This window comes from Cataglyphis hispanica, chromosome 9 (assembly GCF_021464435.1).
Source record: "Cataglyphis hispanica isolate Lineage 1 chromosome 9, ULB_Chis1_1.0, whole genome shotgun sequence".
NCBI lineage: Eukaryota > Metazoa > Arthropoda > Insecta > Hymenoptera > Formicidae > Cataglyphis > Cataglyphis hispanica.
Window position 1 is genome coordinate 6,421,758 of NC_065962.1, and position 12,613 is coordinate 6,434,370.

General features: G+C 36.6%; 2 protein-coding genes across 6 annotated transcripts in view; one reads left to right on the forward strand and one right to left on the reverse strand.

The window, feature by feature from the left end:
- LOC126851955 (zinc finger protein 62 homolog) overlaps positions 1-12,613 on the reverse strand; it is a 70,971-nt gene that overhangs the window by 34,450 nt on the left and 23,908 nt on the right. For 2 of the 4 annotated variants that reach the window (XM_050596324.1, XM_050596323.1), the window contains one exon: positions 9,152-9,486. The exons of the other annotated variants lie outside the window; for them this stretch is intronic. The gene's annotated coding sequence lies outside the window, so the exon portion shown is untranslated. The remainder of the gene's footprint in view (positions 1-9,151; positions 9,487-12,613) is intronic. 4 annotated transcript variants of the gene reach the window in all.
- The window catches only part of LOC126851948 (protein tiptop), a 141,295-nt gene continuing 138,722 nt past the window's right edge, over positions 10,041-12,613 (forward strand). Inside the window, exons 1-2 of one of the 2 annotated variants that reach the window (XM_050596302.1) lie at positions 10,041-10,194; positions 10,671-11,341. Coding sequence is in view for 1 of the 2 variants with exons in the window: in XM_050596308.1 (XP_050452265.1) it covers positions 11,302-11,341 (40 nt within the window). In the remaining variant the exon portion in view is untranslated. Of the gene's footprint in view, positions 11,342-12,613 lie in introns of both variants that reach the window. The other variant, XM_050596308.1, reaches the window with a different exon arrangement.

Below are 12,613 nucleotides of genomic sequence, written 5' to 3' on the forward strand. Positions count from 1 at the left end.
CTCGCCTCCCCCCTTCTCGCCCTCCCGTCCGGCCAGCCACCCACTACTCGACAGCCTCCCCCCGCGCGCGTCGTCCTCCTCTACCTTCGCTGCTGTGCTCCGCGGCGCTATACCCGCCGTCGTTGCCGTCACCGTCGCTGTTCCTTCTCACTTCCTCTCCCTTATTCCGCGGTTTCTCACGACGACGATCGCCGTCTCCTTCTCTCTCTCCCGCTTTCCTTCCTTTCCGTTCTCTCCCGGCACCGAGAGGCGGCCATGACACGTGTCAATCTACCGCAGACGCCCGATCGATACCGACGGACCTGGGCTTCTCTCTCTCGACGCTCCTCCGCTTCTTCCTTCGCCCTATTGCCGACAACTGCCACCCTCCCCCCTCCCCCATCTCCCCGTCACCCTCCTCACTCCACCTTTCACCCTTTACCCCTCACTAGCCACGGAGCACCCTGCAACGAACCTTCTACGAATACTGTACGCTAGACTAGCACTCGACGTCTGACTTGCTGTCTCTATCAAGATCGTCTCTATTCGGACATGAAAGAGCTTCAAATATTTTCGAGTCTAATCAATCGGCACAAGATCTTGGTCGTCGAAAACAATGTCGATTAAGATTTGAATTTGTCATCGTATTTCGTAGCTAGGTGAAATGAGGTCTTACGTTGAGGCATTTACTTCTATAATGATTTAATTTAAGAATGTTAAATTTGAGAGACATGCCGGCTATGATTGTAATATTTGCCGACAAATTTAATATGGTTCCGAAAGATACCAGATTTTAAGTTAAAAGGATGGCAATCGGTAACTTTGTGGAACCAACTTCCCTGCGTGGTCAAAACTTTTTCATAAAGTGCACGATTATTCATAATGGCTCTGAAAGAAAAGAGCTGCGCGTGAATACATTCTTCAAATACAACTCTTCCTATTTATAATCAATTGTATTTTTTACTTCATAATTGATGATTAAAAGCAATGTTGGGTCATTTAAAAATTTTAAGAAATTTAATTCGTATCACGTATGTGTGTGATAAATATATTATAAAATATAAGGAGAGAAAGTTATATAAAAGACAAAAGATTGTCATAAAATAAAATATTCTGATAAAAAGCAATAATAAACTACGTTTTATATATTTTCTAATGCACAAAATAAAATAATATTTTATGCAATACATATGACTTACTCTTTCTCTATTTATCTTATGTAAAAGAATACATATATATATTTAATAAATTCTGGAATCATGATTTATCTTCAATATTATTTTATTTTTTATAGGAGAATCAAGATGTAGTAAAAATTATTAAATTAGAAATTATACAATCTACTAATTACAATTAATATTGCAAACTAAATAACTAGACCTTTTATTTACGATTCTCATAAAAAAAAATGACAGTGCGATATGAACTACTCTTGCAATCTAGGACTTCCGTTTAATTAATAATTATTTATAACGATACAGAAAAAAAGAAAAGATACACTAGCAATTACTTCAATCATTCAAATTTCATCCATTTCTTTGTTTAATATTAAAAAAAATATTTACGATTGTTTGAAATTATATACACAAACAAATATCGGTTTTGTATATAAGTATATATAAATAAGTATGTATAAATATGTAATTATAAAATCAAGATTATATTTAAAAAAATCATGGGTATGTGAAATTAATTGATTTCAATTCCAAGTATTAAATGTAAAAGAAAATTTCATATCATTTATATATATAAGGCATTATAATAAATTGTTGTTAACTAAAAGAAAAATTAATGTAGTAATAATCATATATAAAATTTCAGGCTTGCCTTTACCTTTACATGTAAATTAACTTTTATATTTCATTTAAATATTACCACTTGAATAAAGTGATGTAAAATAATTTCTCTTTGATATCGAAGTGTTCTTTACACAAGTAGTAGGATTAATTGCATTAAGAGAATGTCGAGAACGTGCGTGAACGAATTACAGCGCGATAACGTTCCTTAAAAAAGTGGAGAGATAAATTAACGCCTTCCATCCACACCAATACTACGCTTGAGTTTCTGGCGCTTTATACTTGCCAAGTTCGCAATATTATCGCTCGCATCACTATGAAAAATTGTACCATATCGCATATGAGCTCGGATAGAGTCCATTACAATCATAACATTTAAACGTTGCTAATAAAAAAACTTGGAAAATATAAGAATAAAATGTAAAAAATAATAAATATTTATGAGAGAAGAGAACTTTTTTAATATACACTATCTACAATAAGTATTGTCCTTTGCAATTTATTTTCGATCAAATATAAATCATAGATATATGTCGAATATTGTTTACACATGTTGAAAAATTCAACGAAATTTTGCTCTTTAAAAAGATTTTCATTGAAAAAAGTATATAAAATGTAAAAAAATGTTCTGAGTTGACCAAGTTAAAATTAATTAAAATTAATTATTAAAAATAATATTTCTACTCACGTGGTCTTAAAAATGTAATATTTTTTGTCAATAGTATGATAGGCTTTGCTTCTCAAAATTAATAATAATATTTTTAGACATGCAAACATAATCACGTTATTAGCTATAAATTAAAATCAGTTTTTTCTGATTTTTTCAAAGATCATTTTTTTTATATCTTAATAATCATATGCATATATACATATATATAATATATAATCTTTTACATATGTAATTACATTTGTACATATAATAATATAAGCAAAATAAAGAAATAAATTCAACTATAAATTTTAACTTTTGATAAGTGTAGTGAAAGTTCTATATAAAACTTATAACTCACTTTTCTTTTGGATATTTTAATATCCACGTAATCTCTCTCTCTCTCTTTCTCTCTCTTTTCTCTCGAGACATATATAAGTTTTTAACGCCCATATTTAGATATAACACAAATCACAAAGTTTTATAGATCTCTCTTAAAAAATCACGCAGAGGCGAATTTTACCAACAAATTTAAAAAAAAAAAGGCGAGACGTAACAAATGAACCGTAGGGGGTTCGTCTGCGACTTCTCCACGTCAAAACATCATAGTAATTATTTTCAAACAAGCCACCTCTGGTCGGTCAATCTTCTCATCCGGTATTCGAAGGTTTTCTAATCGCGCCGATTCGATCGCTTGCTCAAGTTATTTTAGAATATACAAAGGTTTCTTTGTTGAAAAATGTGATCTCCTCGACTCATACCATCCCCTCCATTTCTCGAATCTCACGAACCTTTCTATCCTCTTCACCTTTCTCACTTACCGACTTTCCTTTTCACCGTTCAAAAAAAAAAAAAAGAAAAAAAAGAGCGCGGATGATTCATGGAGGTCTCGGGGAAAAGGAGAAGAAGATGAAGAAAGGAAACAAAAAGAAAATCGTCGACATTTTTTTCGCGTAAAAGAAAAAAAATTTTATCCAATTGACGTGCATTATGCGCGCTGCGCTTTACACAATTGTTTTTTGTTGCGACTTTAACAAATTTCTCTATCATCTAAATCGGTGGATTTGTCTCTAGAAAATGAGCGAAAAAAAATGTGTCGCAATTCTTTTGATAGGATCAAGAAAAATAGAAGGATAGGAGAGAGGGGAAGCATATAAAAGAGAGAAAGAGAGAGAGAGAGAATGAGTTAACAGAGAAAGAAGAGTATGTGCGAGGCATGTTTAAAAAAAAAAAAAAAAATAAATAAATGTAAAAGCCTATAACTCGCGCAGATGCAATTCAATTCGGCAACAAACACGAAGTATTTAACCGACGGCAATCGACGTCTGTAAACTATTTCGTATACGCAATTTTTTCAGCCGAATTTATGGCCATGAGAAACGAAATGTCGATAGTAGATCTATTTTCAAGCATGTACATGCGAGCGATGTGCGTGTGTCCGCTGTATAGTGTTATGCGCCATCACGCACAATAGCTACGTGTACATACAAACATGACTGCCCACGCAAACGTCAGTTCGCTATTCGCTTCGGGCGATTCTTATTGCGCCGGCTGCGTTAGAATTTTTTAAATAGATCAACGATGAAATTCTCTTTCGTAGATATGTCAAGTGCAAAAACTCCTCTCGTATAGCATTGATATAAATATACCGCAATAGATAGAATCTTTACTTGCAATGCAAACAGAGTTTTTTTTATATTTTACGATTATTTATATATTCTGTTATCAATGCAATAAGTTTTTTTCCTCATCCATATATTATATTTAATTAAATAAGTATTCTGCAATTTTATATTTTCTAAAAAATTCTCTCAATGCAATAATAAATAAAAAATATAAAAATTTATGAAAAAAGCAATAAAACGCAATAATCGCCCAAGTTTCCAAAAGATTGAATGATGATCCCAAACTAATAGTATTATAAATATATAATGAAACTAAATGTGTGTGTCTTACTAGCGTCGAAAATGTTTCCTGTCGCCATTTGACAGATAGATTGACAGCTACACGCTATCTTGTCCACGTGGATTTCGACGCGGCCTAGATCGAAATCTAGGTAAATTATCGCGATATTCTAAAATAGACATTGCCGCTGTGCGATATCAGATAGCTTCAGAAAAGGATGCACAATGTTTTATTTTACGAGGTGCACTTATTTCGACTCCACAGGGAACTGGTTGTATAAACGAATAGACGTAAATCTATACGTAACAGACACTGATCCACATTGTAGTTGCATAATGGGACGCTTCTTAAAATATTTGCAAGTTTTAGTGCCTGCAGGTGCATCCACCGATGTCGGTAGCGCTCGTAAAAAAAAATCCCGCAGTCAGCGGCAAAAGACGCAGATATTTAAAGCCAAATCCAGATTAGGCAAACGAGCACAAAATAACAATGAACGTACGCGCACAGCCCTAATTATTAATTTATTTTTTTTTATATAAAATACTTTTTTTATACACAATTTTTTGTAGAGTTAATTTTTATGCAATTATTAATTCGCTTGGTCTCAATCCGGTTTTTAATACGTTGCGTGAGATCAATTCTCGATTGCGTGTCATTGGTAACGATATTGTACAATCGTAGAAACAAAATCTTTCTATCGATTATGTTACATTAAGTAGAAATATTATATTAAAAAATTATATATCTGTCTATTTAAAGAAATTGGACGAAATATATGTAATTGTGACAATTAAATTATACAAAAATATGAATATGACATCTTTCTTGTACAAATTTATGTTCCTCGAAAATCATATTAATTATAATTATATAAAATCATTTATTTATTAGAGATTCTAAATTTGTAAAATTTTTAATATCAATAACTAATCTCATTTTGTACAAGCAATAGTAATATTTTTAAACAAACGAAAGACGTAATCGCGACATTACTTGTTTTCTTTCAAGAATCCGCGGCCACATCGTTTTTTGACCTGCAGTGACCATGTATAATGCTTCGAGTTGGTAGTACACTGGTTGGACAAAGTTTGCCATTGGTAAGACGTCGGAAGAAATATTAGTGTGAACGGAAGCTTCCGCACAAAAAAGTTATCGCGAAGTTATGAGAGCCAACAAGTTAATAATATATTGAAAAATTTATTTCTTATTTATTTTCTTATTTATTTATTATTATTATTTTATGAATCTAATATGTAATTGCAAAATACGTTTTTTTTTTTTACAAGTAAATATTGTAATTGGCATCATCTAGCCTTTCTCCTTTTTGAGCCAAATATGAATGTCATATCATAAACAAATCTTACATTGCAATACTCAATATAAGAACAAATATATTCATGTATTGTATAAAAAATAGTATATATATTAATAAACACATAGAAAAATAAATCGATGAAATGTAAAAAAAAAAAAATTGCTTGTTCACACTAATTCGCGAGAATTTTCCAGGCAATAACCGGTAAATTAATTAATTGTACAAATCTCCACGTTATTATTAATGCACGTATCATTAATATATAATTAATATATATCTTATATCGTGTGTTATGAAATTGATCAGATGTACGGAAAGAATTTATTTTTTCAATTTAATTTATATATTTAGACTTGTGATATATATAAATAATTTTATTTATAATTAAATAATTTTATTTTATATTAAAACTTATATTTATAACAAAGAAATTATAAATATATAATTCTCGCGAGTTTGTGTGAACAAGCAAATTTTTTTTTACCCTTGATCGATTTATATTTCTGTGTATTTATTATCTCTGATTATACAGGGTGAGTCTTTTTAATTTTAACAAGCAAATATTTTGAAAATATGTAAAAAAAAAAAACTTTTCAAATAAAAGTTGTATGGTAGAGAGGGGCATACAATGGTGGCTTTGACCTTGAGACGTCTAATTATTTGAAAAGTTTTTTTGTAAAATTACATATTTTCGAAATATTTGCCTGTTAAAATTAAAAAGACTCATCCAGTATATACTACTTTGTTTGTCTCGGGTGTCACAAACTTCATCGATATTTGATCAAGTTTTGCATTTAAATACAGCATAGATTTTAGTCGGGATGCGATCCCTGGAAAGAGCTAGCGAATTCAGTCTGCAGCCAAGTTGCCCGATGAGAATGTCACCTAATAAACGGTCTCATAAACGTCGGATCGCGAACATCGCTGGCGTCGAATTGGCTTGATGCGCGCAGGAACGGTACAACCTCTTCAACCTGTCTGTGAAAACGATCCGACCGTCGCCGAAATGCATAAAGTGCTTTTTATAATAACCTATTCGCACTGAGTTTTTCGAATGATCGCAGAGATGCCGTTTTTTTTAATTACACGTACAACAAAAATACGTACAACATAAAATTTCAAAAGTCTCGGAAACTGATACACATACTATTAGAAAACTTGTCTTTCTAGCGTGCTGCAAAATTATAAATTAAAGTTATATAAATAGAGCTTAGTCAAGAAAGATTTTCGAAACCAAGATACGTACATTTTTTTTTTTTTTTTTGCTTAGACCATGTTTAAGTTTGCCTCTAAAAGTGTACGCATAAAATGTATTAAAATTATATTACTTCAAATTTGATAATCACTTGATTAAAAATAAAAAATATATCAATAAATCTTATAAATTATTGACACATGTTAATACATAAGCAATCCGTTATTAACTTTCTGTAGAAACTATTTCCATTTTTCACTGATAAAAGACACAATTGCGTCACTTAATAAGGAGAATATCTAATATAAAAAATTTATATATAATAATACATAATTAATTTCAATTTAGATAATTACATATATATGTAGATTATGAAAGATATTTAAAAAACTTCACACACAGGTACGCACGCATACATACCTCAGATACATATATACATACTTATATACATATATAAACATAATTAAAATTAATTCATAATGATTATGAATGTCATGATATCAAGATTATGAAGTAAAAGTAATTCATATCGAATGAATTTCCACGCAAATATATTTATATAATATTTATCGTCTCCATTGGCATGTATCAATGCATAATCCAGCATTGCATTGCCGCTAGAATGCTGCCTTACTTTGGAATGCTTCGTTCTCCGTGAAAATGAGAGTCAGCGCCATAATCGTAAACCAAGGTACATCTGCATGCGCGCTAACGAAAAGCCCATAAGTACGGCTGTGCCCTTCTACCCGGAGAATCCAGTAGAAGCGCGCCAGAAAAAAAACAAAAAGAAGAAAGAAAACGGACAAAAAACTCGCGACTAGTCCCTCGTTAATATTTCCGCGGAGCGAGCTCGCCGGAACGGACAGACGATCGCCGGTAAATTGAGCGTTGGTGCACTTTTAATTGACAGAAATGTTTAGCGATAATGAACGCGCGCCGATTGGTAGGAGCCAAGGATAAGTCGAGAGAGTATTTCGCCGACAGTAGTGGCTTCGACGACAACGACTACAGGAGAGAAACAGCGCAGCACCAGAGCCACGACTAGATAGAGACGCGGCGGCAGGAGCATAAACATCCTCGGCCCCCGGTGGTGGCCGCGAGGACGGCAACGGTGGCGGCAGTAACGGCGGGGGTGCAGAACGCGCACGTTCTGCACCGTGGGCGTAGCCGTTCCGTTCCTACCACAGCGGCAGGGATGTTCTATGACGCTATAGATCATGCGGGCTCCGCCCGATGGGCGGGATGTGTCCGCCAGTTGGTACAGTTTATCCCGCAGAGTTGCCAATGTTGCCAGCGCCTCCACCGGTGCCCGTTAAAACGAGCCTCGTCGAGCTGAGAGAGCGCGGGATGATTGTCGGGTTCTTTGGAAATATTTTCGGGAAAACAGCTCTTTCAGAAAATTGAGAGATTCGAAAAGATTGAAGAAGAAGAAACGAGTTTGAGAAAGCAAGCGATGAGAAAGAAGAAAGTCACATAATTGAAGAATAAATGACAAAGATTCTTCTTTTAAAGTCATTCATGAGGAGATATCTTTCATAAAAAGACATTGGAGAATGATTGCACATTAGTAGTAGTTTTGTATTATTTTGTTGAAATGAATTTTATGATATTTTGTGGATAATTATGTAACATCTATTACATGTGTCACATGATGATATCTAAATTATTTGTTAAATAATAAATTACAAATATAAAAGTTTTGCAAAATTATATAATACTGTTTCCCTGAAAATTATATTTATCAGTTTAAAAGAAAAAGAAGCTTTTAATGTCGTTAGCAATGCAATAATAGGCATTAACTTAATTTCTAATGTTCTGCATACAATGAAAAGTGACTCTATCTTTCTCTTACAACTGATATTTAGTTTCTTACGCGCGTGACCTTAACATACAGCCCACGACTTTCATGTCAGCTAAGCTAACATTATATTTTTACGTATAATAATATTTAAATATGCTCAATAAGAAAGAGGAAGAGAGAACCACGAAAGAGAGAGAGAGAGAGAGAGAGAGAGAATGAGAGGATGAAGGAGAGAGAAAACGAGTGAGCAAAAGAGAGAAAAAAGAAGAAAAATGCGAAGGAAAAAGATACAAAGAGAGCAACGTGTTGCTAAACGTACGTAAATATAATCTAGCAAAGAAAGAGCTTTCAGCAATTTCAATACAATCAGTTTTATAGCTTCGAATAACTATTATACGTTTTTGAGGTTAAGTTTCGAAATACTCAAAATACGCTCGATAGATTCACTTCTCAGCTTACATACAAATTACAGTCTTAATTTGCAAGTAAACAATACTGATCCAGTACTCACCTTGATCAGCAATAGCCTTGGACGCGATTATCTTGGCGAAAACCCCCGAGAAATTCCTAGCTGTGACTCCGCGTCGCCGTAGTACCGGAGCTCGTCGCGCAGCAGCGCCTCTCGCGGCAACAGTCAAAACTACCATTACTATACAGAGCGACAATCTCCCCGTGCACCTCCCTCGCGGGCCGACGGAGTTGAGGACCCCGCCTCCTTTTCCGACCTCCCCCAGTGCGCGCGAATGCATCTACAGTCCCCATAGATCCGTGACGAGCCCTCTCGATCCAGTCGGCTTCTTTTTCGTTCGGCACACTTTGCATAGCTCTATTCAAAAATTCGAAAACCTGTAAGAGAAAAAAAAAAAAAAAAAAAAAAAAGAAATGAAAAAAGTGCCACGACGGGGAGAACGCGTGGGTGCCACGTCGCGGCCACGTTGCGGCGCGAGAAGCGCATCCACCAGTATTTGGTGCATTCGCAGACGAGAGTGGCTGGCCTTTGCGCCGTCGCCCCGACGCGGCGGCGTACCCCTCACGTCGCGTTATATCGTCGCGTTACATCGCGTCGCGTTGCGTCGCGGCGTCGCATCGCGTCGGCTCACATTGCGACGCGCAAGTGTGAGTATAAAGCTGAGAACGATAGAGAACACAAGGAGGCGCACGGGTCCCCTCCTACTCCTACGATCTCGCTCATTCACTCGGTACACTTCGCGAACCCTTCCCTCCCCTCCCCTTCCCCACTTCCTCTCGTGGCCTCGCAGCCTCCGTCGTTCGCGGACCGCGCGCGCTGTGGACCGCGGCCGCGGAGGAGAGAAAGAACGAGGGTGGCGGGAAGGAGAGATCGTGCGAGCGCAAGCGAGACGAAGAAGAAGAAGAACGGACGAGCGAGGAAACGAGAACGGTCGGTGGAGGAGGTTGATGGGCGAGAGGAGGAGGGAAAGAGGACTAGTACTACTCCTGGGGTCCCCCCACCACACGACCTGCCGCCGCGACGCCAGTCCGTAGTCAGTCAGCGCTGGACCGCCGCCCGCTCGATTTCGCGATCCATGAACGACGGTAGCCATTACCACCATCTCCTCTCCGTTTCTTTTCCGTCTATCTCCAATCTTTCTGTCTCTCCCCTCTCCTCCTCCTCCTCTCTCTCTCTCTCTTTATCTTTCTTTCCAACGCGTTTCTTTCTTTCCTTCTTCCTCATCTGTCTATTTTTTGCTATCACATTTTCATTTGCTTATCTCGTTCTCTCTTGCTTGTTTTATCGTTATCTACTTGGTCAATTCTTGCTATGTTTCTCTTTCTTCGTTTTTCATTGAAGATCTTTTGATATTCACATATGTCGCGAGACATCGTGCGCGCGTCGCGAATCACACGTCGCGGAGAGAAGTTTATCGCGCGATATTATCGGGATCCGCCGATCCATCCACGAGATAGTTGGCGCGATCCCGATAGCCGTCATCGAAGGCGAGCATCGCGTATCGGTGTGAACGGCGGCCGATCGGAAAAGTGACGAGAGTGAGACTAATGATTACTTGCAGGGAAAAGTGGTGAACCGGGGGTTGGTGCACGATACGGATAATCTAGATGATTTCGGTGTAAGTCGGTCCAGTATCACCGAGATCGCGAATCGTCTATTCGAATTCAGTGTAATATAACCGGCAAACGATGTAGACAGTAATACGAAAGTATTGATATTGACCTGTCAATAAGTCGACGCGAATTAGTTTCGATTATTTTGAAATTATACAGATGGATAAATGAGATAGATCCTCTACAACTTTGCGTTGTCAGTCGTACTGTCAGAGATTCGACGAATGTGTCATTATTTCACTTTGCCATCGCAAGTTTATAAATGCATAAATGCCGTGAACTCCAAATAAAATGACGACGATCGCGACAATTGCGTCACTGATAACAAGCGGATCGTTGGCGAGCACGATGAGGAGGTAGTGGTTGTCGGGACACGTGCCGATTGGAATAACCGCGAGTGTTGCAAAGGGAGAGGAGAGGTAGACTATCCCAGACAAGTTGTCCGGGGGGGGGGAAGATATTTCAAGGATACCGTTCGGTGTTTTCGACCGTTTGACTTTTTGGGGATCAAGTAATTGCAAGTCAAGGCGAAAAGAACTGGAGGCCGCACGGATAATCAAACATTTTCGAAGGACGCAGATGCCCCGAAGGAAACAGCACGCACCGCAACGCATGAAATGTGAGTCGACAAAACTTATTTTGTGGCGACGGTGAAACGCGAAAGTTTGTCGATTCACGAGAAGCAACTAAAATATCCCCAAAATTTTCCACCTCAAGTTGATCGAAAAATAATATTTTTTTCCAAACAGAAAAACTCGTTAGTCATCTAAATTTTCAAACGAATTTATTTTTCGCGTTTTTTTTGGTTTTTTTTGCATAGATAAACGGAATAGATTAACGTTGCGACTTCGATCGAGAGGCCGGCGTTCCACCGTCGCTGATCCGTCAACAAACTCGCGGAGCCACGTGGAATGCCACGTGGAATGCGGCCTGATTTCGGGAATAATCGTGCGGAATTTTATGCATGTGGATTACGCGTCTATTTTCTCCCGGCATGATCTACGCTATACTCAAGAGAATAGTTGACGTATGAAAATTCGATCGGTCAACAAAACAGCTGATTATGATTCAACTGTCATTGGATAATCGTCACCAGAGGAGCCGGGAGCAAAACTCGATAAAAGCATCGCAACAATTTACTGCATTTCTGCAGCGCGTATTTATGGATTAATTAAAATGTAGAAAATGTTTAGGCGATCGTTAAGAGAGCTTTAGTAAAGTTGTAGAATGTCTGTTACTATCAATTTAGCGCTCACGCGTTCTTTGCTACCGCAGTTCTCAAGTTACACCACTGTCGTATACTGTGGATATTATTGCGCAGAAAACTTTTAATAAGAGGTTTAAACAAATAGAAAGAATATTATTTTTGATAAAGCAAAAACGAACTTGCAACTTGTCAATGCGCGTTCAATGTGAAAAGTTTGCACTAATTTGACATATATGTTACATTACTAAAATATTTTTCTTTCTCCTCCTTTCTCCCCTTCCTCTCTCTCTCTCTCTCTCTCTCTCTCTTTGAGAGCTTCTATAGTTTCTCTAAATTTTTCTAGAATGTCGATTCTTGCCATCAGTAAATTAAAAGTTGAATAGAACGAAAGAAGGAAGGATATATTATTGTATTTTTGGATATAGTATTGTTTTTTTTTCAAAACAAACTTGTAACTTGTCAATGCACGTTCAACGTGAAAAGTTTGGAGTATAATTTGACATATACTTTACTAAAATATTTTTCTTTCTCCTCCTTTCTCTCTCTGTCTCTCTCTCTCTCTCTCTTTGACATAGTTTCTCTAAATTTTTCTAGAATATGTCGACTATTGCCATCAGTAAATTAAAAATCGAATAGAACGAAAGAAAGGAAGGAAGAATATATTATTGTATTTTTAGTAATAAC